This window comes from Canis lupus, chromosome 12 (genome assembly GCF_003254725.2).
Source record: "Canis lupus dingo isolate Sandy chromosome 12, ASM325472v2, whole genome shotgun sequence".
NCBI classification, from domain to species: domain Eukaryota; kingdom Metazoa; phylum Chordata; class Mammalia; order Carnivora; family Canidae; genus Canis; species Canis lupus.
In genome coordinates, this window is record NC_064254.1 from 27,902,328 (window position 1) to 27,924,742 (window position 22,415).

Consider the following 22,415-nt stretch of genomic DNA (forward strand, 5'->3'; position numbering starts at 1 on the left):
CTAACACACAGTAGATACTCTCTAGATGGTTGGATGAGTGGATGGATGGGTGGATGGATGAGTGTGTAGGTGGAGAGATACATATAATTAGGGGCATCTGAGTGGCTCAGTGGTTGAGCATCTGCCTTTGGCTTAGGTCATGATCCTAGAGTCCTGGGACTGAATCCTGTATCACGTTCCCTGTAGGAACCTATGTCCTCTGCCTACGCCCTCCACCTCTCTCTGTGTCTCTCATGAATAAATAAATAAAATATAATTAGGCTTTTCTGAATAAATAAATGAATACTTTTTGCTCTCTGCTTGCTATTACCTTATTTAAAACATACTAATGAATTAACAGGATTTTCAGGATATAAATTGATTTAAAAGGAGATCCCATAAGATAGTTGAATCCAAAAAATCCACATTATGCCAGAACTTTTCATTCATTAACAATATTAAATGTATCTTGAATTTTGTTTGAAATAGATATTGCATTAAAAGTCAGGTGTTAGGGGGCAGCCCAGGTGGCTCAATGGTTTAGCGCCACCTTCAGCCCAGGGCGTGATCCTGGAGACCTGGGATGGAGTCCCACATCAAGCTCCCTGCATGGAGCCTGCTTCTCCCTCGGCCTGGGTCTCTGCTTCTCTCTCTCTCTCTCTGTGTCTCTCATGAATAAATAAATAAAATCTTTTTTAAGAAGTCATGTATTAAAACAAATCAAGAACACTGTGGGTTGGTGAAAGGTGCCTGATGTTGTTACTTGTAGTAAATGAACATAACATGTTTTAAAAGCATGAGCTTAAATTTTGGTTTTACCACTCAATAGCTGTAAACCAAAATCAGGCCATCCAGCTACTGCATGCGTCGATTCCCTCATCTGTGAAATGGAGATAGTAATATTATTCACTTCAAAGAGCTATTAAAAGTACGAAATGAGATAGCAAGTATAAACAGTTGTAGAGCATTGTACAAAGAGAAAGTGCTCAGTAACTATCAACTATTATGATAAAGACAACAGTTTTATAAGGAAGGATACTTTATATATTATTTTTGGGTAAGAAAAAATTTCCAAAATGACCCTACGTCTACACATCTTTGAAATATCAGACTAGGTTTCTCCTTTGTGGTCCGAATACCATAGTAAGTGACATCATACAATACAAAGGATCTTGGAGTTGTGCTGCCTGGGTTCAAATACTGATTCCACCTCTCCCCAATTGTGTGTCCTTGAGCAAGTTGATTAATCTCACTGTGCTTCAATTTCTTGAGCTATAAAATATGGTTAAGTGTCTATCTACCAGGTTGTTATAAGGATCCAATGAACTAGTATTTGTAATGAACTCAGAGTATATTCTACCAAAAATAAATAAATAAATAAATAAATAAATAAATAAATAAAAAAGAGAGAGAGAGAAATGAAAAGAAAAGAAAGAAAGGAAAATTAGAGGAATACATGTTGCAGAATGCTTGCTTACTTGCTGAAGAAATGAGAAGATGAAAGTCCCATTAAGTTAGACAGACAATATGATTCTTCGTATCAGTGATAAAGACTAACGGATAAGGTATTGGAGCCTGAGGAACAGTTAGCAGACAAGAGTGATAGTGAAGAACGAGATTTCAAGAAACTGCAGAAATTATTTTCTGCTTTCTTATTCTGGAGAGATAGATAAGTTACACTGTTTTAAATGACAGGAAACTGAATTTTTATTGATAACCTTTACAAGTAAGTGCTGCAAAAATAAAATATACAGTGAACATTAGGAGAACAAAAGGTAATTATATTTATACTAAGGACTTAAGAAATTATTTAGCATATGGACTGGAATTAAATATTTCATAACATGGACATACATTTTTATATCACACTCAATCTTAAAACTTTTATTTCCAGAGTGGAATACATGGGACTAGAAATAACTTCAAAAAGAATTTATTGTATTTGTTTAGCACAAGGCGGGATTAAACTTTAATGTTGGAAAGAAACTCAAAATAAAACAATTGCAAATGATAATAGTTATTTAATGCACACTATGAAACATTTCAATTCTGATTAGGATTGTAATCCTAAAATGGTGGCACCTCCATTCTTCAAATGAAGAAAAAGATGCCAACAAAGGGTTAGTGGCTTGCCCAAGGTCCATGGCTATGAATTGAGGGAGCTGGGATTCAGCTCCAGAGCTCCAATTCTTAATCCTGGAGCTCTACTACCTGTTTGGAATTACACTTGTAGTAATGTCACTGATTTCGAGGAGAACACCCTCTTATGTCATGGAGAAAATGGAACATTCCTCAAAGACAATATATTCACAAACCCTTAGCACTAAAAGAGTTGGTTCTTAATTATCAGAAAATTGTTTTTTCCTTATCATACCATGTAACTAGACGCTGTTCACTTTTTGTCTTTGAAGGAGCTGATAAAGGCAGTTTTAATAACTTTGGATTATGTAACATTTTACAATTGACTTTATGAAATACTTCATTTTCATCTTTATGGATTATGTTGTAAATTCTCTGAATTCATGCTTCACTTATTTTTCCACGTCTCTGCCTCCTTAAATTTTACATTATTTTCGTGAGATCATTCACCTGAGGGCTCTGTTCTCTAGCCTTTGGCTAAATGAGCTTTAAGTCCTTAAATTTCGCTGGAAAACTATCTCCCAAATTAATATCCCCAAAGAATTTAAGCCAAAAATTGATTTTATTCTACTTGCTGTTAAGTTACATAGATTATACTGCAAAATTAAACAGGGTTTTAAAATTATATGTATTACTAGAATTCCCTAACTAATATAAACTAGATTACTTCTTGCTTTACTTTACTCATTGCCCCTTAACCACTTGCAAGGGAACACTGAAGCACTTCAATTTTAATAAATCTATTAACACAGAAAAAAAAGAGAATATATATTTATCTCAACTGTCATCTGTTTTTTTTTTCAGAGTTTAAGTTATGAACATGAGATGTATTATTGTGAGGGTTTAATGATTTGTTAGTTTTTAAATGAAAACTCTTTGAGGTCTTTTACAAATAATGGAAATTTAGGCAGGAACAGAAGGAACACCAGATGGGAGTCTCTCAAGAGGTGTCCTCAAGGATGTTATATGAAAGTGAGGTGAAATTATCTTAGATGAGCACACTACAATAAAATTTCTGACTGTGTAATATCTTAATATAAAGAATATCTGTGTAACACATACTAAGCAATATATTACATAATAATTTCATAATACATAAAATATATACTTAAGTAATATTAAATATAAAATAAATATTAAGTAATGTTAATAATATTAAACAGCAATAACATATAATAGTATACTATATGGTACATAATATATATTACTATAGTATATATGACATGTAATACATATTATATATATATATATATATATATATATAGAGAGAGAGAGAGAGAGAGAGAGAGAATATAGAACCATAGAATTTTGAACTGGAATAGACTTTTACAAATAATGTAATACAAGTTCATCATTTATAGATGGGTAGTTTGAGGCACAGACATCTCAAGTAATGGTCAACAATGTAAAAACTCATTATTTTTTGATAGGCATGACTGAAAATCAAGTGTCCTTATTTGGTCTGGTATTTTTTCCACCAACCCAATTTGTTTCTTGAAGGAGCATACAAATAGGTATAAGATAAATATCTTTCCTCCATATAGGAGTATTTGCCAATCTGCAATATTTTTTTGCTGTTGCTCTTAGAGACATTAGAGAGCATTACATTACATTATAGTTGTCATGCTCATTGTGATCAAACAGAAGGAGTTTGGCTTGAGTACCAAAGAACTATGGAATGTGCTTAATATATATGTGCCTAAGACATGAACTTGTAAATAGAACAAAAATAGGTTGGCTTGTGGGTGGGATTCTAGCAAATCATTACCTCATATAGAACTGACTTTGGAAACCATACAGCCCTCTCTGGTTTCCTCCTCTCATTCACACTCCTCAACTTTTCAAACTGAATATCAATGTTTCTTAAAGCTTAATGTCATACATTTTTCTTTCTTTTTTTTTAAATATTTTATTTATTTATTTTCATGACAGACACAGAGAGAGAGAGGCAGACGGAGAAGCAGACTCCATGCAGGGAGCCCGAAGTGGGACTCGATCCTGGCACCACAGGATCCTGCCCTGAGCTGAAGGCAGACGCTCAACCGCTGAGCCACCCAGTCGCCTAATATCATACATTTTTCAATAAAAATTTCAGAACTCTTCAATATTAACTTAAAAACAATTTTAATAAAACATTACTACTTTATGCATTTTATGGAAACACAAAATCAGAGGAGTGATGTCAGCAAAATGTCAGAGTAGGAAGCCCTGAAGTCTCCTTCCTCCCACAAACACACTGATTGAGAAACAATTTATATATTAATTCCCTTTATGAAAAATCAGAAACTGATTGAAAGCTCCCTTACTCTGGGAAATGGTAAAACCAGACTCATTGAAGCCAGAAGGAAGATTCTGGACACTCTCAGATAGACACTGCCTTTAGCATAGTGTATATAATCAGGAAGAGACCCCTAGCTCCTGGTTTCACCCAGAAGAGAGAAAGGATTGGTTTGCATGTCCAATATTCCACATTTTCTAAAGGTGTACCCCAGAGGTTTGGCTTTTGTCTTGTCAGTCTTGGAGCTTTGATGGGACTAGCAAAGTCTAACAACTACAGGTAGAATGGAAATGGCAATTTGGGCTGGTAGATGCCATTAATCCTTCCCCTTGCTCAGTACAGAATGAGCAGATTAAACAATAACAATAACAAACAAATAAACAAAAAATCCTTTTTCTCAATTTTCTCCTGATAAAGGAAAGAGTTGCTATGGGCATCCAGCATCTCAACTTGTCTGAGACTGCCTAAGGGACTAGCATTTTCTTGAATCTCTGAGAGATCCAGGATAGCCCAAATGCCCAAGGGAGAATGGAAATAGTGACTTGGACTAGTAGATGCCATAGTTCCCCCACTGACTCAGCACAGGGCAAGCAGACAAAACTATAGCTGCTTGCTTTTCTCTGGGAAGGGAAAGAGTTGGTAGAGGTCTCCAGAATCTCTGGCCAGGCTGATTGGTAGGAGTCTTCTGCTGTACAAGGCAAGGTCTGTAAAGACTGGAGGTACCTGGTGTCTTCAATGTGAGACATCAACACAGAGAGTCAAAAGAATGAAGAACCAAGCAAAGATGTTCCAAAAAAAGGAGCAAGATAAAATTCCAGAAACTGACCCTAATGAAATAGAGTTATATGAATTACCTGACAGAGAGTCAAAATTAACTCTCACCAATGTTTAGAGAACACTGAATGAATAATATGGTAATTTCAACAGAGATAATATATTTAAAAATATTAAATAGAAATAATGGAACTGAAGAACATAATAACTACACTAAAGAATTAACTGAAAGTATTCAACAGAAGACTAGAACAATTAGAAGAAAGGATCAGTGAACTGAAACACAGTGAGAAATCATTCAGTCAGAGGGGAAAATAGAAAAAAGAATAGGGCACATGGGTGGTTTCAGTTGGTTAAGCGTCTGACTCTTCATTTTAGCTCAGGTCATGATCTCAGGGTCATGAGATTGAGCTCCATGACTGGCTCCACACTCAGCTTGGAGTCTGACTGGGATTCTCTCTCTCTCCTTCTCCCTCTGCACCAAACCACATCCTCCCAACTCTGTGACGTATGTACTCTCGCTCTCTAAAGTAAATCTTTTTTAAAAATAAAAAGAGTCAAGAAGGTTAAGGAAATTATAGGAAGCCTTATAGCTTTCCTGATAAAGGAAAGAGTTGCTGTGGACATCCAGCATCTCAACTGGATGAGTTAACAATATATGAATTGTAGAAGTTCTGGAAAGATGAGAGAGAGAGAAAGAGAAAGGCCCAGAAAGCTTATACAAAATAATGGCTAAATCTTCCTAAATCTGGAGAAGGAAATAGACATCCAGATCTGAAAAGCCCAAAGAAATCCACACTGAGACACACTGTAATCAAACTGCTAAGTCAAAGACAGTTTTGAAAGCACCAAGAGAATGACTTGTCATATGCAATGGTACTCTCAACACTATATAAGCAGATTTATCATTATAAATTTTGCAGGCTATAAAGGAAGTAGGATGACAAGGGAAAAAAAACCTGTCAGTCAAGAATACCATATTCAGCAAAACTCTCTTTTAAAAATGAAGAGGAGATAAGCATATTTTCAGACAAACCTGCAACATCCCTGATGAAGATAAATGCAAAACTCATCAGAATACAAGTGTGATTTATTTGCAGGATATAAGAATGGTTCAACACACAAAAATCAATTAATGTGATACATCACCTTAACAGAATAAAAGATAAAAATCATATAATTATTTCAATAGATGCAGGAAAAGGATTTAACAAAATTCAATGCCCTTTCACAATAAAACATTTAAAAAAAAACCTAGGAATAGAAGGAAATTACTTCAACATAATAAGGGTCATACTTGACAAGCCCAGAGCTTACATCATACTCAATAGTTTAAAACTGAAAGATATTAATTTAAGATCTGGAATAAGACAAGGATGCCTATTCTTGCTACTTCTATTCACCAGAGTATGGAGTTTTAGCCAGAGAAATTATATATAATTTATTATATATATATATATATATATATATATATACACACACACACATATATGCACATACTTACCCCTATATGTATGTATGTATGTGTATATATATATGTGTGTGTGTGTGCATGTATACACACAACAAATGTTGGTGAGGATGTGGAGAAATCACAACCCTTGTCCATTGCTGATAGGAATGCAAAATGGTGCATCTAGTATGGAAAGTAGCATGGAGTATGGAGTAGTTATTTTTCCCTAAAAAATTAAAAATGGAACTACCATATGATCCTGCAATCTCACTTCTGGGTATTTATTCAAAAGAACTGAAATCAAGATCTTGAAAAGATATTAACACTCCTATATTAATAGCAGCACTATTCACAATAACAAAGATGTAGAAATAATCTAAATGTCTGTTGACAAACCAACAGATAAAGAAAATGTGTATGTACATAAAACAGAATACTATTCTTTAAAAATACAAGGAATTCAACCTTAAAAAAAGGAGTTTGCCTTTCGGCCTTGAAAAAAAAGGAAACTCTGTAATAAGTGACAACATGGATGGACCAGGGGACATTATGCTAATGAAGGAAGCCAGGCATGGAAAGACAAATATTGAATGATTCTAGTTACACAAGGCAATATGTTTCCTTGTATTTAAGTATAAGAATTTCATTAGTGTGCATTCCTAAACTAGAGAATTTTGTTGTTTAGGATACAAACATCTTCCACTTTATATGTGATACTAAAAGGATTTACAATGCAGATTAAAAACATACTAAACTCTCTTCCTGCAGTTGCAATTTCAATGCTTGTTAGAACAGGAAGCAAATGTCCAGTTAGATTCCCCCCTCTTTTGCCAAGAGAAAACACTGGTTCTTAACAGAATGCTGCCAATATCCTTTCATTCACCATCATGAACTTAAAGAGAGATAGTCATTCTTCTTATGTTTATCAATGATCTCCATGTCAGAAAAACTAGGAGATGCTTTTCAGCCCTTATTCTTTATAGACCCATTTAGCAGGGTTGAACACCTCCTTTTTCATGAAACTTGTTTTTCTTCTGCCTGCTATAATAACAGCACATTTTCCTGATTGTGCTCTTAACTTCTCTGTCTACTCTGCATTCAGATACTTAAATTACCTTCTCAGTTTTCTCCAGGACTGTGTTCTGGTTCTTCTCTTCTCTTTCTCCTCGCTCTCCCCTGAGGTTATCTCATCTGGTCACATATATTTAAATACTACATGCTGAGAATTCTCAGAGTCATGAACACAAATATAAGTTACCTCAGTAACTCCTGTGCAAACCTCACAGATATCTCAAATTTGAAGTGTCCAAACTAATCATCTCCTCATTTTCCTGCAAATCTGTACTCCCCAGTTTTCCTTATCTTAGTAATGGGACCCCCATGTTCTTGCTTAAGCTGTCAGAAGCCTTAGACTCATGCTTGATATCTCCTTCTGACTACTTACTTCATAGATTTATGTGTATAGACCTGCATGTATTTTTTCTACATTTTCTGATGAGATTAAGTAATTAGGGTGAGGCAGATACAGTGTAAATATAAGCCAGTGTTCTTGAATAAAGGGAACTATGATTAAATGTATGGAGAACTTTTCAGAACTAGACGCAAACATAAATGGAGGAATTCAAGAGAGATCCTTACAATGTTGGAAACATACAGATTAATTAAGAAAGGATCTGGAGTAGAGAGATACTCAGAAGTAGGCCCTCCCAAACTCCTGGCAGAATTTTTCAAGGATATCAAGAAATAGAGGCAAAAGTGATAAAGGTATGGGTCGGAGCAAAAAATGGAAGAGCAGTTGGTAGAGAAAGGTGGAACTGTGGGAGGGGAATCTGTCTTCATGTTGAGTAGGAGCCAGTTTTTGTTGTACAACTGAGTGTGGAGTCCACAGGGAATTACTGTTTAAGAAAGGCAAGCCATTGCATGGAAATAAATTAAAAGTTATACTTATATTTGCAAGAAATGAGAAATAATTCCCTTTGGGTTGATCTTCACCTGATATTTTGTTGATTTGTAGCCAAATGCCATTGATGGTGAAATAGATAATTAAAGGCCTAAATGGTGTCCTACAGACTGGCCAAGTGAATAAATGAATGACTTAGCATATAGCCTCTAGAAGAAGTTATGGATTTTGAAATGCTGCAATGATACTCTGATGTCTCTATTACGTTGCTTATGCTTATCAGAGATAGAGGTTATATAAATAATTATTTAAAAGACTTTTGATTAATAAAGAGTGATTTTTCTTTTTTAAAGATTTTTATTTATTTATTCATGAGAGACACAGAGAGAGACAGAGGCACAGGCAGAGGGAGAAGCAGGCTCCAGGCAGGGAGCCTGATATAGGACTGGATCCCCGGTCTCCAGGGTCATGCCCTGGGCTGAAGGTGGCGCTAAACCGCGTAGCCACCCAGGCTGCCCCATGATTTTTCTTTTTAATATCAAATAAACAGAAAGTAAGGTGGAAATTAACTGTTTTGTTTTGCTTTGTTTTTCACCATTTACATAATTCCAGAGGGTTGAATGTGGTCATCTTTTGAAAATTACTTTCAATTGTGTGTTTCCATTTATTTTTGATTGATTACCTTGTATTTATATAACAAGTATCTTGGAAGAGCTCAAAAAGGTTAACAAGTGTCCTCTAACAGTCTATCATAAACAATTTACTGAGGGTCATTTCCTCCTTAAATGTATACTGAACGGTGATGAGCAATATAAGCTACCAAAATATTCTGACATAAAGGGAAATATAGATGACTGAGGTGATTTTTTTCCCTTTATTCTTCAGGAATCAATCACAACTTCCAAAGGAGGACTCTGTCATTATGTTTTAGATCATTAATTTAACAGTAACTTTTTTGACTAAAAGATTTTTATGGCTGATGATTGACTGGTTTCTTTGTAAAAGTGAATGGGTTTATAGCAGATTAATTATTGAATATGTAAATCAATGTTTTAAAAATATATAAAATAGATAATACTTGTCTTAACAAAGTGTTCTTGTTTTCCAAAGGGATTCACTTAAAATTTTAATAATTATTGAATTCCTCTATTATGTTGAAATTAAAAATTAAGTTAAAAATTTAAATGAGTATTTGGATTCTTGAATCAATCACTCTTATGAACTAAAAGTTTGTGTCCCCCTAAAATTCATGTTAAAATCCTAATCCCCAATATGTTGGTATTAGGAAGTAGGGCCTTTGGGAGGTGACTAGGTCCTAAGGGTAGATGCCCTCATGAATGGAATTAGTGCCCTTATAAAAGAGATCCTGGAGAACTCTCTCAATCCTTCTGCCAATGTGAGGACGTAGCATAAGACAGCTGTCTATGAACCAGGAAAGGAGCCCTCATCAGACTACAATCTATCAGCACCATGATCTTTTGACCTCTGTCTTCATAACTTTGAAAAATAAATGTTTGTTGTTTAAGTCACTCATTCTAAGGTACTTCTGTTGTGGCAGCCCAAATGAATTAAGTTAGTCACTTAGTCTTTAAAAATTCCCATTCTGGGCAGCTCGGGTGGCTCAGCGGTTTAGCGCCGCTTTCAGCCCAGGGCGAGATCCTGGAGACCCGGGATCGAGTCCCACATCAGGCTCCCTGCATGGAGCCTGCTTCCCCCTCTGCCTGTGTCTCTGCCTCTCTCTCTCTCTCTCTATCTCCCTCTCTGTCTCAAATAAAGTCTTTTTTTTAAATTCCTATTCTATATAAGAGTACATGCTATCATAAATTCTGTTTTTTAATATTAGTGATGACCTGAATGTGAAAAAGAAGAACTTGGCATCTTCATAGAACATTTTTATGTAACAATTTTTTTGTAGAAAGAAAAAAATCCACTAATGGCTTAACAATTTTACATATATAAAATTATCTTATATATATAAAATTATCTTATTTCCTTTTATATTTAGCAAAGAGAATAGCTGGTACCATTGTAACTTGGCCTGCATTTATTAACGAATTAAGGCCTGGTGTCCTTATGCAACTTAGGCCTGAAAGCAGGAGGGCAAGCACTGAAAAGTATAAAACAATTAAAGCACTACCAAGGGAAGTGTTCTCCTACCACCAGAGAGGGGGCATTTACTCTCGGACTCCGGAAGTTATCATTTATAGTCCTCCTCAGGGGACACAGAATTTTTCACACTTCAGGGACAAAATTGAAAGTGCCTAACTGTTTGATTCTCTCCTCCCTACTGAGCTCTGTGTGTTTTTGTTAAAGGAAGCATTAAACAACCTGTCAACATATACACATTGGATTAGGAACTCTTATTACGTGGAAGGCATCTGGCCAGTAAAAAAAGACGTTGGAAACTTACAGGAAAGAGAGTAAGTGTAACTTAGCACTTACTGGCTTGAGAACTCAACTATAGTTCTATTTCTTAGTGTTTAATACTGCAAACCTGTTGTTTTTAATTTTCTGAGCACTGACAACCCACTGTGCTTAAACAGCAGCTCTTAATCAGAACACAATAATTAGATAGTTAGAGGCTGCATGATACTTAGATATTCAAAGGGGCTGTACTGCACAGAAACAGGTTCACAAAGTTTTTTTTTTTCTGTTTTCTGATTCATCATGATTTCTCTTTTAGTACTATCATATAGATACTTTTTCTATTTTGCTTGTATCAATCATTTTGTACATAGCAATATAAGTGAATGTCACATACACACACACATACACAATTACTGTGACATACTGACAGTATATGGAAAGAATAAAAAATCAATAAGGGACTGACACAAAATCTTTCAAATACAGCATATTTAACAAGAAGAAGAAAACTGCTTAGTAGGCAGTTCTTTTAATTTCCAGATAACTTCACTGGTCTACACATTGATATTTCTCTAAATCTGATTGTGACAAATGTCCAGTTCTTCTGCATCACAGAATGAATACCACATTTTTACTGAGACATTCCCTTAATTAATGCCAATCCTTTCTAAAAAGGTTTTAGGAGAAGAAGTCTTCGGAATATAGTAAATTATTATTATCTATTTCTGCAACTTTACTTTAATCCTCTGTCTTCCCCTAGATACCTACACCTTTCTCTTTTTATTAACAAGCTTCTAGAAAAAGTAATCAAATATCTGTTGCTTCTTCTATTCCATTTATTTTTCCTCAAAAAGTAATAATTTATTTTTCTATTCTTATTGTTCTCCTGAAACTGCTGGTTGACCTTTTTAGCTTTGGTGTTGAACGTATACTCCTTTTGGAAATTCAGTCCTTGGTTTTTGCGAAAGTATTTTTCCCCCTTGTGCCAGTACCAATTTCTCTACTCTCTAACCACTTTTGGGGGCCCTTCTTCTTTAGCCCTCTCGTTGGCTACTGATCCCCATTAGCCCCAATTAGACAGACTATTAGCTCTGTCTTCTCCCATCCTACAAAATCAGTCCAATCAGTGATTGTTGCTTTCATTATCACCTGTATAAAGACTCCCATAGCCATACAGTCAGGATCACTTAAGAACTCAAGGCTCAAATTTCAAATAACTTACTGTATATCACAATGTCCTATTGATAGGATGATATGTAGCAGACATGTACTGATACAATGTTCATGGCAAACCAGCTGGTAAATATTTGAAAATTATATTTGCCCGAAATCAATGTAAATGCAAAAATGAACTTGCCATCTTCATAAATAATCTTATGATCCCCATCTGAAGTAAGACACTATAAATTCCCTACTTATATAAGCTATACTGGTCATACAAATTCCGATTTTTCTGTTTTTTTTTCCTGTAATTATTTACAAGTTCAATAGTTTTCATAATCATCCTCTCACCCTTATTGTTACAATACCATTTCTTGTTTAATTTTTCCTATTACCTAACTTTACCAATTCTTGACCTGTAATCTAGACCCTTCCAATCCTACACTTCAGCTGCTAGCAGGGTGAAAACTACATCAGATCACTCCTTGCTCAAACTTCTTAAATGGCTTTTATAGGCACCACTATTAAAATAAACAATATTTCTCATTTTATACAGGATCCATTATGCTCAGGCTCCTGCTCACTTTTCCAACATCAAGTTTCCTCCTGATCAATTCATACCAAACTCTATGCCTCTACAATAATGAGTTATTTCTATTCCTACTCCTCCTCTCCTAAGTTTGTCTGATACCTAAGCCTATGTGTATGATGTTCCATCTGCTTGGAATGACAGTCTACATATTATTTACCTGGTAGACACCTGGTCACTCCTCACATCTTTGCCTAATGACAAAGTCCCTTATTCCCCCAGGAATTTCTATTTTTCTCTATTATCTTGTATTTTCTTATTTCTATTAGACTAAATACTTAACTTTCTAGAGACATTTCTGTACTCCTCAATAGAGTATTAGCTTCTTGAGTTTTGAGAACCTGCATTTAATTCATGTATGCCCATAAAAATTAAATTCTATATGAAATCTCATCTTTTACTTAGTAAATATACATAAAGCTGTGAAATAAGAAATTAACCCAAGTACAAATGACTAAAGATTAATTTATGTAAGTTTTTAGAATCCTATCATCCACTCTTTAATTAATCATACATATACCAGATGTTTATCGAACATCTACTACGTGATAGAAACTGTCCTTGCATTGAGATATAAAAAGGTAAACAAAACAGACATTTTCTACTCTTTTATAGAGCTTATAGGTTGTTTAGGAAAAAGTCAAGTGAAGTACATTACTGTAGAAAAAGTCACAAAAGTTTAATGGAGTAAAAGCAAATCTAAAATAATGTCTGCATACTTACAGACTGAATTCCCTTATTTTATTAAAGGCATATATGCCACATCAACTATGCAAGTGACTTTTGTTCTTTATGTATAATTGTTTTGAAATTTTCTAGCTTACATAAAATAGAGTCATAACATTTACATAAAATAGAGTCATAACATTTATAATATTGTGAGATTTATACCTAATTTATATTACTTGTGGGGCTTTGAAATAAGAGAAATTTAGATTTCCAATATTATAAAATAGCACGTTCAAATATGTAAAGTACAATGGTAAAGTAAGAGAAAAGATTCTTAAATGTAATAAGCGATTGGTACAGTTAACAAGCAACCTTAAATTTTTAAAGTAAGTCTTTGTAACAATACAAAATGGAACCAATAATCAATAGCACTTAAGTCAGCATGCAAGCTCTTATCCAAAAATATAGGTTAATAATGAAGACAATAAGCTTATCTAAATGGGAAATTTAGAGAGTGCATTGGCATATGCACAAAACTCTGGGGAGAACTTTTTACATTTTAGTAATGCCATATAAAGTGGAGTCTGGGAACAGTTGTCACAGTTCCATTTCTGAAATCAGATTTGTGGTGTGTTCTTAAGCCAACCCATTCATAAATTTAACGAAATCACTAGCATAGGAGTGAACAAAGGCCTATATGCTTAATATTATCATGAAATATACTGCACATGTATAGCCATATGATGGAAAAACAGCCTGATACAGAGCACTTCTGTGTAATGAGAACAGTAAACTTTTAGCATACTTTGGTAGGATAGATGGAGTCACATATGTTAGTAGAATTGCTTCAAATTTCTTTTTGAAACCATGAAGATATAGCTCCACTAACCAGGAAACTTTCCAGTTTTCCAGTTTTTCTTTTTTCATAAAATGATTATATGTATGTGTGTGTGTGTGTGTGTGTGTATGATATTTGATAATCTCAGTAAAAAAACTGAACAGAGGGATGCCTGGGTGGCTCAATAGTTGAGCACCTGCCTTCAGCCCAGGGTGTGATCCTAGAGTCTTGGGATTGAGTTCTAATTGGGCTCCCTGCATGGAGCCTGTTTCTCTCTCTGCCTGTGTCTCTGCCTCTCTCCCTCTCTCTCTCTCTCTCTCTCTCTGTCTCTCATGAATAAATAAATAAATAAATAAAATCTTTAAAAGAAAACCAGTTGAGTTAAAAAAACCTCATATATATATATATATATATACACACACACACAATCTATATATTATTTACATATAATATAGATTTACCTAAATATATATATTTTATACATTTACCTAACTATATCTCTATATCTTTCTATATTTTTATTATCTCTCTCTACAGACACCACACAGAGTCTATATATTATTTATATATAAAATATATATTACCTAACTATAAATACATATTTTGTATATTTACTTACCTATATCTCTATATCTATCTATCTATCTATCTATCTATCTATCTATCTATCTATATTTTTTTTCTACCTATATTTTTTAAGTAGGCTCCACATCCAGTGTGGAGCCCAATGCAGAACTTGAACTCATGAACCTGAGGTCAAGACTCGTGCTGAGATCAAGAGTCTGACACTTAACCATCTGAGCCACCCAGGTGCCCCCATAATAAATATATTTTAAAATATCAACAGAAATACCTGGATTGCACCATGAAGATATGGAAATCCACCAATAAAGACAGATCCTGATTCTGGCAAGGGTTTTCCAGATACATGATTCATAGATTCACTTGATTTTACAGTCCTCCCTAGAATAGTCAGTTCAGCTCTACATGGATCAAATTCTTGCCTGCAACCATTTAAGAAAAAAAAAATTATAGTTTTAGCATGTTATATAAACATTTGCCTGACCAATTAAGTTTATATTAACAAAAGAAGAAATATTTAAGTAAATAGATTATCTCACCATAAAATCAACAAAGCCAGAAGTAGATTAATCTGTTTTAAATTAGAAACCCTTAATATTTTAAGTACATATATACAAAGTTAAATTTTGACAGAAAAAAAATTGTGGCCGTCACTTAATGAAATAAATATATCCTGGTAATTAAGAGATATTCTCATCATGACTAAAATGACATTTGAGTGTAACATTCTATTTCAGTTATCTACATTGTTAAATTTTCTGTGTGAATGAAACATGTAAAAAATTAGGTTTAAATATGGTTATCTTTTTGCCTATAGGAGTCTGTGTGTGTGTATGTTTCCAAGCACTCTGTTTTATTGGTCCATTATTTCTACCCCTGAATTTGTATAAGCTTGATTGAGCTTTTATAATATTTTATAATATAAAAATAATTTTTATTTTAAAATAAAATAAAATGCACCAATATTACACTGCCTGAAATACTGATACATTTTATTAAATCCAGATATTTGTAGCATAAATCCTCTAACTTTGTTCAGCTTTTTTTTTTAAAACTCAACTGTTTTTCTTTTAAAGATTTTATTTATTCATGAGAGACAGAGAGAGAGAGAGAGAGAGAGAGGGAGAGAGGCAGAGACACAGGCAGAGAGAGAAACAGGCTCCATGCAGGGAGCCCAATGTGGGACTCAATCCCAGGACTCTAGGATCACACCTTGGGCTGAAGGCAGGTGCTCAACTACTGGGCCACTCAGGCATCCCTCTGTTCAGTTTTTTGACTGAGATTATCAAATATCATTTTTTCCTTTTTTTCTCTTTATTGTGGTGAATTATGTCCACAGTTTTTTGAATGTTTGTCCAGTAATCTGGACTTGGAATTTTTTTTTGAGGAAAGTATTAAATATGGATGTAATGTATTTCTTAAATACAGCTATCTATGTATTATCATGTCCATTTTATTAAATTTTTTCTTAAAACATTTTCATTTGATCTGAATTTTCAAAAGTATTGGCATAAAATACTTTTATTTATAAAAAATATTGGCATAAAATATATTTCTGCCAAATATTATTCCCAATAAAAATATCATTGGTGTTGGGACTCTAATGATATGTCTCTTTCTTGTGATACAGGCTATTCATGCCTTTTCTTATTTGTTTAGCAGATCAATCTTGGTTGGAAGTAGCAAATTTCAAAGAATACACTTTCGGTATCGTGGATGGTTGCCACTGCATGTTTGTTTTCTACTCCATTATTTTCTGCTCTTATATTTATGATTTTCTTCTCTTTACTTTCTTTGGACTTAATTTACTCTCTTGTTTCAAGGGTGTTTAATACATGCTCTCAAGATTGTAAACTTCTTCCTAAGAATAAATTTACTGTGTACAAAAGTTCTTTCTTGTCATGTAATTCAAAATACTTCCTAATTTCTATTGTGATTTTTTTCCTTTGGTTCAAGAATTATTCAGAATTGTACAGGGATTTTCTGGTTATTTTTATATTATAAAATATTATAAAATATTATAAAAGCTCAGTCAAGCTTATTCAAAGAATATTCTCTGCTTCTAATACTTGAAATTTATTCACTTAGGCTGCATAGCCCACTATGTTCGATTTTAGTAATGTTTTCATAACCCCAGAAAGTCTGTTCTATATGTGTGAATACATACACACACCCAAATATACACACATTAAAGCACTTATGGAGCGAATAAAGAATAGGAACAATTGAATAAATCATGTTTATGATGCATGTACTTTTTTTTTCTTAAAAAATTTTGGAGATTTTTTTGAATCCTCCTTCTATCTATATATTGTGATACACAGTTAATAAAAACGAAGATCAGGTATAGCCATACAGATAACATTATGCTTTGATAAAGAAAGTTTTGCAAGTTTTAAAAAGGCAATGCTGTTTTATATATTAAGAACTTGGGAGAAAAATGTGTTGAACATTTTTAGAACCCATTTGATATTCTTGGATTCTGTATTTAGAAGCAAACTAGAAGCTTTCTGGGTTAATTACTTCTTACAATTAAGTTGTTAAAAATATCTTAGGGAGGATACAGCTTCTAGGAAGTTATTCATTAAATGATAAAAATAAAAACCACATCTACTTTTATCCCAATCAATCTTTAAATTTTAATGTTTGGAAAAACAATTTTTACTGTTTTGTGTTATTTAAAAATAGCAATAATAATTATTCACTAATACTTTGTTAATGAACTTATTTCCCATATTTCATTAAGCAAATGAAATCCAATAAACTATCAAACATATTTCTTTGGCCCTTGATTACAATAACTGAAAAGGTAACTTAAAAGCTTGGGATCCCTGGGTGGCGCAGCGGTTTAGTGCCTGTCTTTGGCCCAGGGCATGATCCTGGAGACCTGGGATTGAATCCCATGTTGGGCTCTCGGTGCATCCCATGTTGGGCTCTCGGTGCATGGAGCCTGCTTCTCCCTCTGCCTATGTCTCTGCCTCTCTCTCTCTCTGTGACTATCATAAATAAATAAAAAATTTAAAAAAGCTTTATATATATATATTATATATTATATATTGTATACACACATATATATGTATATATATAAGCTTTATATTATAAAAAGCTTTTCATTTATAAAGCTTTATAGCTTAATATATATAAAACTTTATATATTTATATATAAATTTATATATATATAAATATATACTCATTATAATTTATCCAACATCTAATTTTTAAAGACAAGGATCCAAAATGGATTCATTTATGCTAAGCCCCCATGTCACCAAACCAATACTTAAGAACAGTTTCAGGGGTCCCAGAAATGGGACCTTCAACCAACCCATTGCCTGATTAGCATTAGCTAGGTAATCTGCCTGATAATCCTCTGCCATCTCCTATAAGAAAAGTGAATAAACAATCTATTTTTTTTCTGCCTACTACAATTTCTTTATTTCTGTTCCTTTCTACCTATAAAATCCTTTGCCTTGCATAGGTCTTTGGAGCTCCTTCCTATCTGCTAGAATGAATACTTTGTATTCATGAATCACTGAATAAAGCTATTAAGAGGTTCGAAATTTACTCCATTAAATTTTGTGTCTAAAATACACATACATATGTATTTATGTATTTATATTATAAATTAGAATATTTTATTCTAATGAGAATATTTTCTTTTTTTCTTCATTAAATATCTGTACTTAGTTCATATTTAACTGTGGTGTTTATTCTTATGGATCTTACTACAGAATAAAAATGAGAAAACATGACATATAATACATATTAATTTAAAACATGATGGTTCTAAGTTGTGCAGGACAAACGACACAAATGCAGGGTAGAAATACTGGAAAATTGATCTCCATGTTATTAAGATGATTGTGGTAGGAAGAGGGAAGAATAATAGATATTAAAGATGTGATATTTTGAGAGATGGTGAAAGCTGGAAGAGAAATGAAAAGTAGAGTTTTAAAGCCTTTGTGTGTCTGTAGTTGAGAAAGAAAGCTCAGTTCAATGCCAGATCTTTAAGCTTCTCTACTTTGAGCATGTGGAACATGTTATTCTCTACTGAGATTATAGTTCATTCACTACAATGTCACCAGCATGAGGAGAGAGAGGCCTTTGTTATGTTCCTCCTGTATCCTCAAACCTCCAACAGGGCCTTGTAGGTGGCAAATACTATAGTATGTGTTGAATAATGAGTAGTTTTACAAGATATTATCTGAATTAAAATAGATGCTTAATGAATGACAGCATTTTTCTTTTGAAGATAGCATGCACTGTACTCTTTCTAATTATATTTATTAGAAAATATATCATAAAATGCTGAAACTATAAAAATAGAAAAGCACAATAACTTGCATTTACCAGAAGGAACTATTATTAATGTTCCTGCGATTTAAAACTTTCATGTTATGATAGAATGTTCTCCAAAGTTGAGAATGTAACATATAAACTTCCAGAATTTGCCTTCTTTGTCAATTTAATAATAAAAACATTTGTCTGTTAATATTATTCCAAACTATTAATTTTAGTGAATGCATAGTAATTGTTCATATGTTTGTACTTTGTTCTAAAATGTCCAACCCATTGGGTATTTGGAAATCTTTTTTAGTTTTTTCACCCTTTTCTGTAAAACTACAATATATGGCTGTTGCATACGTCTTAATACACACATCAATTTGTTTTCTTAGGAAAAATTCTGTAAGTTTAACTTGCAGTATATAAGCTTTCTCCATATGTATATATTACTAAATTTTCTTCAAAAATTTTTCTCAATTTACTGTCTGTTATGGTTAGTTTTATGTGGCAGCTTAGCTAGGCTATAGTCTCCTATTATTCAAACACTAATCTAGGTGTTGGTGTGAAGGCATTTTATAGATATGGTTAATATTTACATGCAGTTGACTTTAAGTAAAGGGGATTACCCTCCATAATGTGAGTGGACTTCATCCAATCAATTGGAAGGCTTTAAAAAACACAATTGAAGTTTCCTTGAAGAAGAAATTCCACCTGTGGTGTGTAGCACTAGGTCCCACCCAGAAGTTTCCAGTCTGTAGGCCTGCCCCTCAGACTTTGTATTATCCAGTCAAACCTCACAATCACATAAGCCAATTCCTTGAAATAAATCTCTTAATATATGTCTTCTACTTGGTCTGTTTCTCTGGTAGTGTCCTGACTGATACAGATTTTGGTATGAACAGTACTGAGAGTACGGAGATAATTACTGGACCCAATGTATAGAAAGATCTTTTATATTATCTTTTAACTACACCAGTGAAGCAGTATTACTGTTAACTGAGTATGGAATTTGATTCTTTAATCGGAGCTGGAGCTGATAACAGTTTTTGTTAAAATCTCAAGACATGCCTCTCTTAATTAGTGTTAGCTCATAGAGTTTAGTTCCTTAAAAAGGTACTCTGCATGAGCAGTAATGGATTAGGTGATTAGCCTCTGATTATCAACTCTTGGCTATAAACTTGCCATGACTTCTGATCTGAATAAATAAACAGAACTCAAAGTATTAGGGAAAGATTCATATATCATGATAGGAGATTATTTATAAAAATATCACTTTGAGGCTTTTCTCTAAAATTTATTATGGTTTTTATTATTGATGTACAATTTCTATTCATTGTCACAAAGGGTAAACTGCTTCACCATCAACACTATTATCCATGTACTAATTTGTAGGCTTTCACCTTTGGATAAGTATGGGAATTTTTCTTTCATACTTAAAATTCTACATTGGGTTATTCTTGTTTTCAAAGCTATTATCACTTCTGAAATAAATTACCCACTGTAAATGAATACAAGGATGGCATATTATCTTTTCTAATACATATATTCCAGAGAGTTGGCAGCTAAGCTGAAGAAAGATGAAAATAAATACACCTCCATTATAACAATGTAGACCATCATGTTTTCCTTGCTGAAAATGCAATTCTAATATTTCATATACCCGGATTGTTATTTTATTCAAGAGACACACTTTTTAACAGCAGTCATATCTTTCCCCTTAGGCTCATTAGAGTGGAGGCAATGCTATTTTGATTGTGTCCGATTGAATCTAACAGGAATTGACTGAACATAAGAAAACAGTCTTACAACATTATTGTTTAGCATTTGCTGATGATACAGTTTGCCTAGCACACCATGCAGTGTAAAATTTTTCCATCAAGGATTTTAATGCTTTCTTTAAAATCAGTACACAGGGTACTTTAAAGGTCAAATGAGTAGAACATTTTTTTGCATAATTATAAATATATATATAGAAGTCTTTTCAAGACTCCTGGTGTTTGAACTACCTTTAATTGTTCTTATCCCCAACTTACAGTGATTGCTCTTATTTGTCATTTGTATTCACATAATAGTAATCATTAACAACTCTCCATTACTTAGAACCTGAAAGAAATGTTTAGTGTGCCATAACTTCTATTCATTATGTTTAGGTATTCAGGGTAGATGCCAGGAAATGTCAAATAACTATACTGAAAACAAAGATGTGGGTAACCTACTGTTTTATTATTTGCATGCCTATCATCATACAGCAACAATTTCTAAGCTTCAACATGTCCTAGAAAAGACTAGAGGGAATACATGGAATAGGTCAATCTTATAAATAAACAATTAAAGAGGCAGCAAATAGTAAAATTTCATTATGTTGGACATTAACTCTATCATCTGATTATTCTTGAGCATTATAAAAGTCATGGTTTAGAAATTACTAATTTCTATCATATATTTAAGAAAGCATTTTCAATTGGCAGTGATTAAAACTTACCACAGAACCTGAACATGTGTGTATTCTCCTTATTAACAGACTATCATATTCACATTGAAAACACCAGTTTATTTAATCAGCCATAAACATAAAAATAAATTACTATAAAATCAAAATAACTATACTTTCAGGGAGAATTTAGATCCCTAAGCTGTCTATTCACATAAATAGAAATAAAAGATAAATATTAATTCATATACTTGATGCCAATACACAATTATTTATATCAGATCAAATTACCTTTGATATCTAGGGATATTTTATATGAATTAGCTTAAAAGAAATTTATTGTTTCATCAAAAATTGATTTTTTAAGAGGGAATTAAATAAATAGAGGATATTTCTTTTATGAAGGGGGATTTGATTCCTGTAATATTTATTCAGGTAGTTTCCACAGGGGACATGGAATTGCACCCAGCTTCCACTCCTCATAACATCTTTGAAAAAATTAAGTTAAATTCTTCAATTTAAAACTTTGGAAAGTAAATTATTGCCAAAAAATATTAATTCTAAAAATCTTTATCTGGAATCCAAGCATCCACCCCTCCAATTTAGGCTCTTATTTATCTGTATCTCTGACAGCTCCACAACAGGAATTTTCTATTATTTAGATAAGTCTCCTCATTGTTCCACCTGCCAAGGTTTCTCTTCCAACCATTTAAATGCTGCTCATAATTAAGAGCTTACTTAAGTTTCACTTATTACCTATATGTTATTAATATTTGCAGTCTTAATGATCTCTTCACCATCTAATACCACCAACAGTGTGCCATTCTTTTTTGCATTCAATTATGTAGTGTGTTCTCTCATTATGTGACTGTTTTGTTTCTCCAGTGAAAAAATAACCTCTCTATTGGCAGAGTTATGATTTGTCTATCTTTGATTTTTTTTAATAAAACTAAGGCATTGGCCTACTGGCC

The 22,415-nt window shown here is 33.2% G+C and overlaps 1 protein-coding gene across 1 annotated transcript in view; it reads right to left on the reverse strand.

Annotated features, from left to right (window-relative positions):
• The window catches only part of EYS (eyes shut homolog), a 1,522,493-nt gene that overhangs the window by 529,247 nt on the left and 970,831 nt on the right, over nt 1-22,415 (reverse strand). The window contains exon 26 of the mRNA XM_025419151.3: nt 15,001-15,151. Coding sequence (XP_025274936.3) covers nt 15,001-15,151 — 151 coding nt within the window. The remainder of the gene's footprint in view (nt 1-15,000; nt 15,152-22,415) is intronic.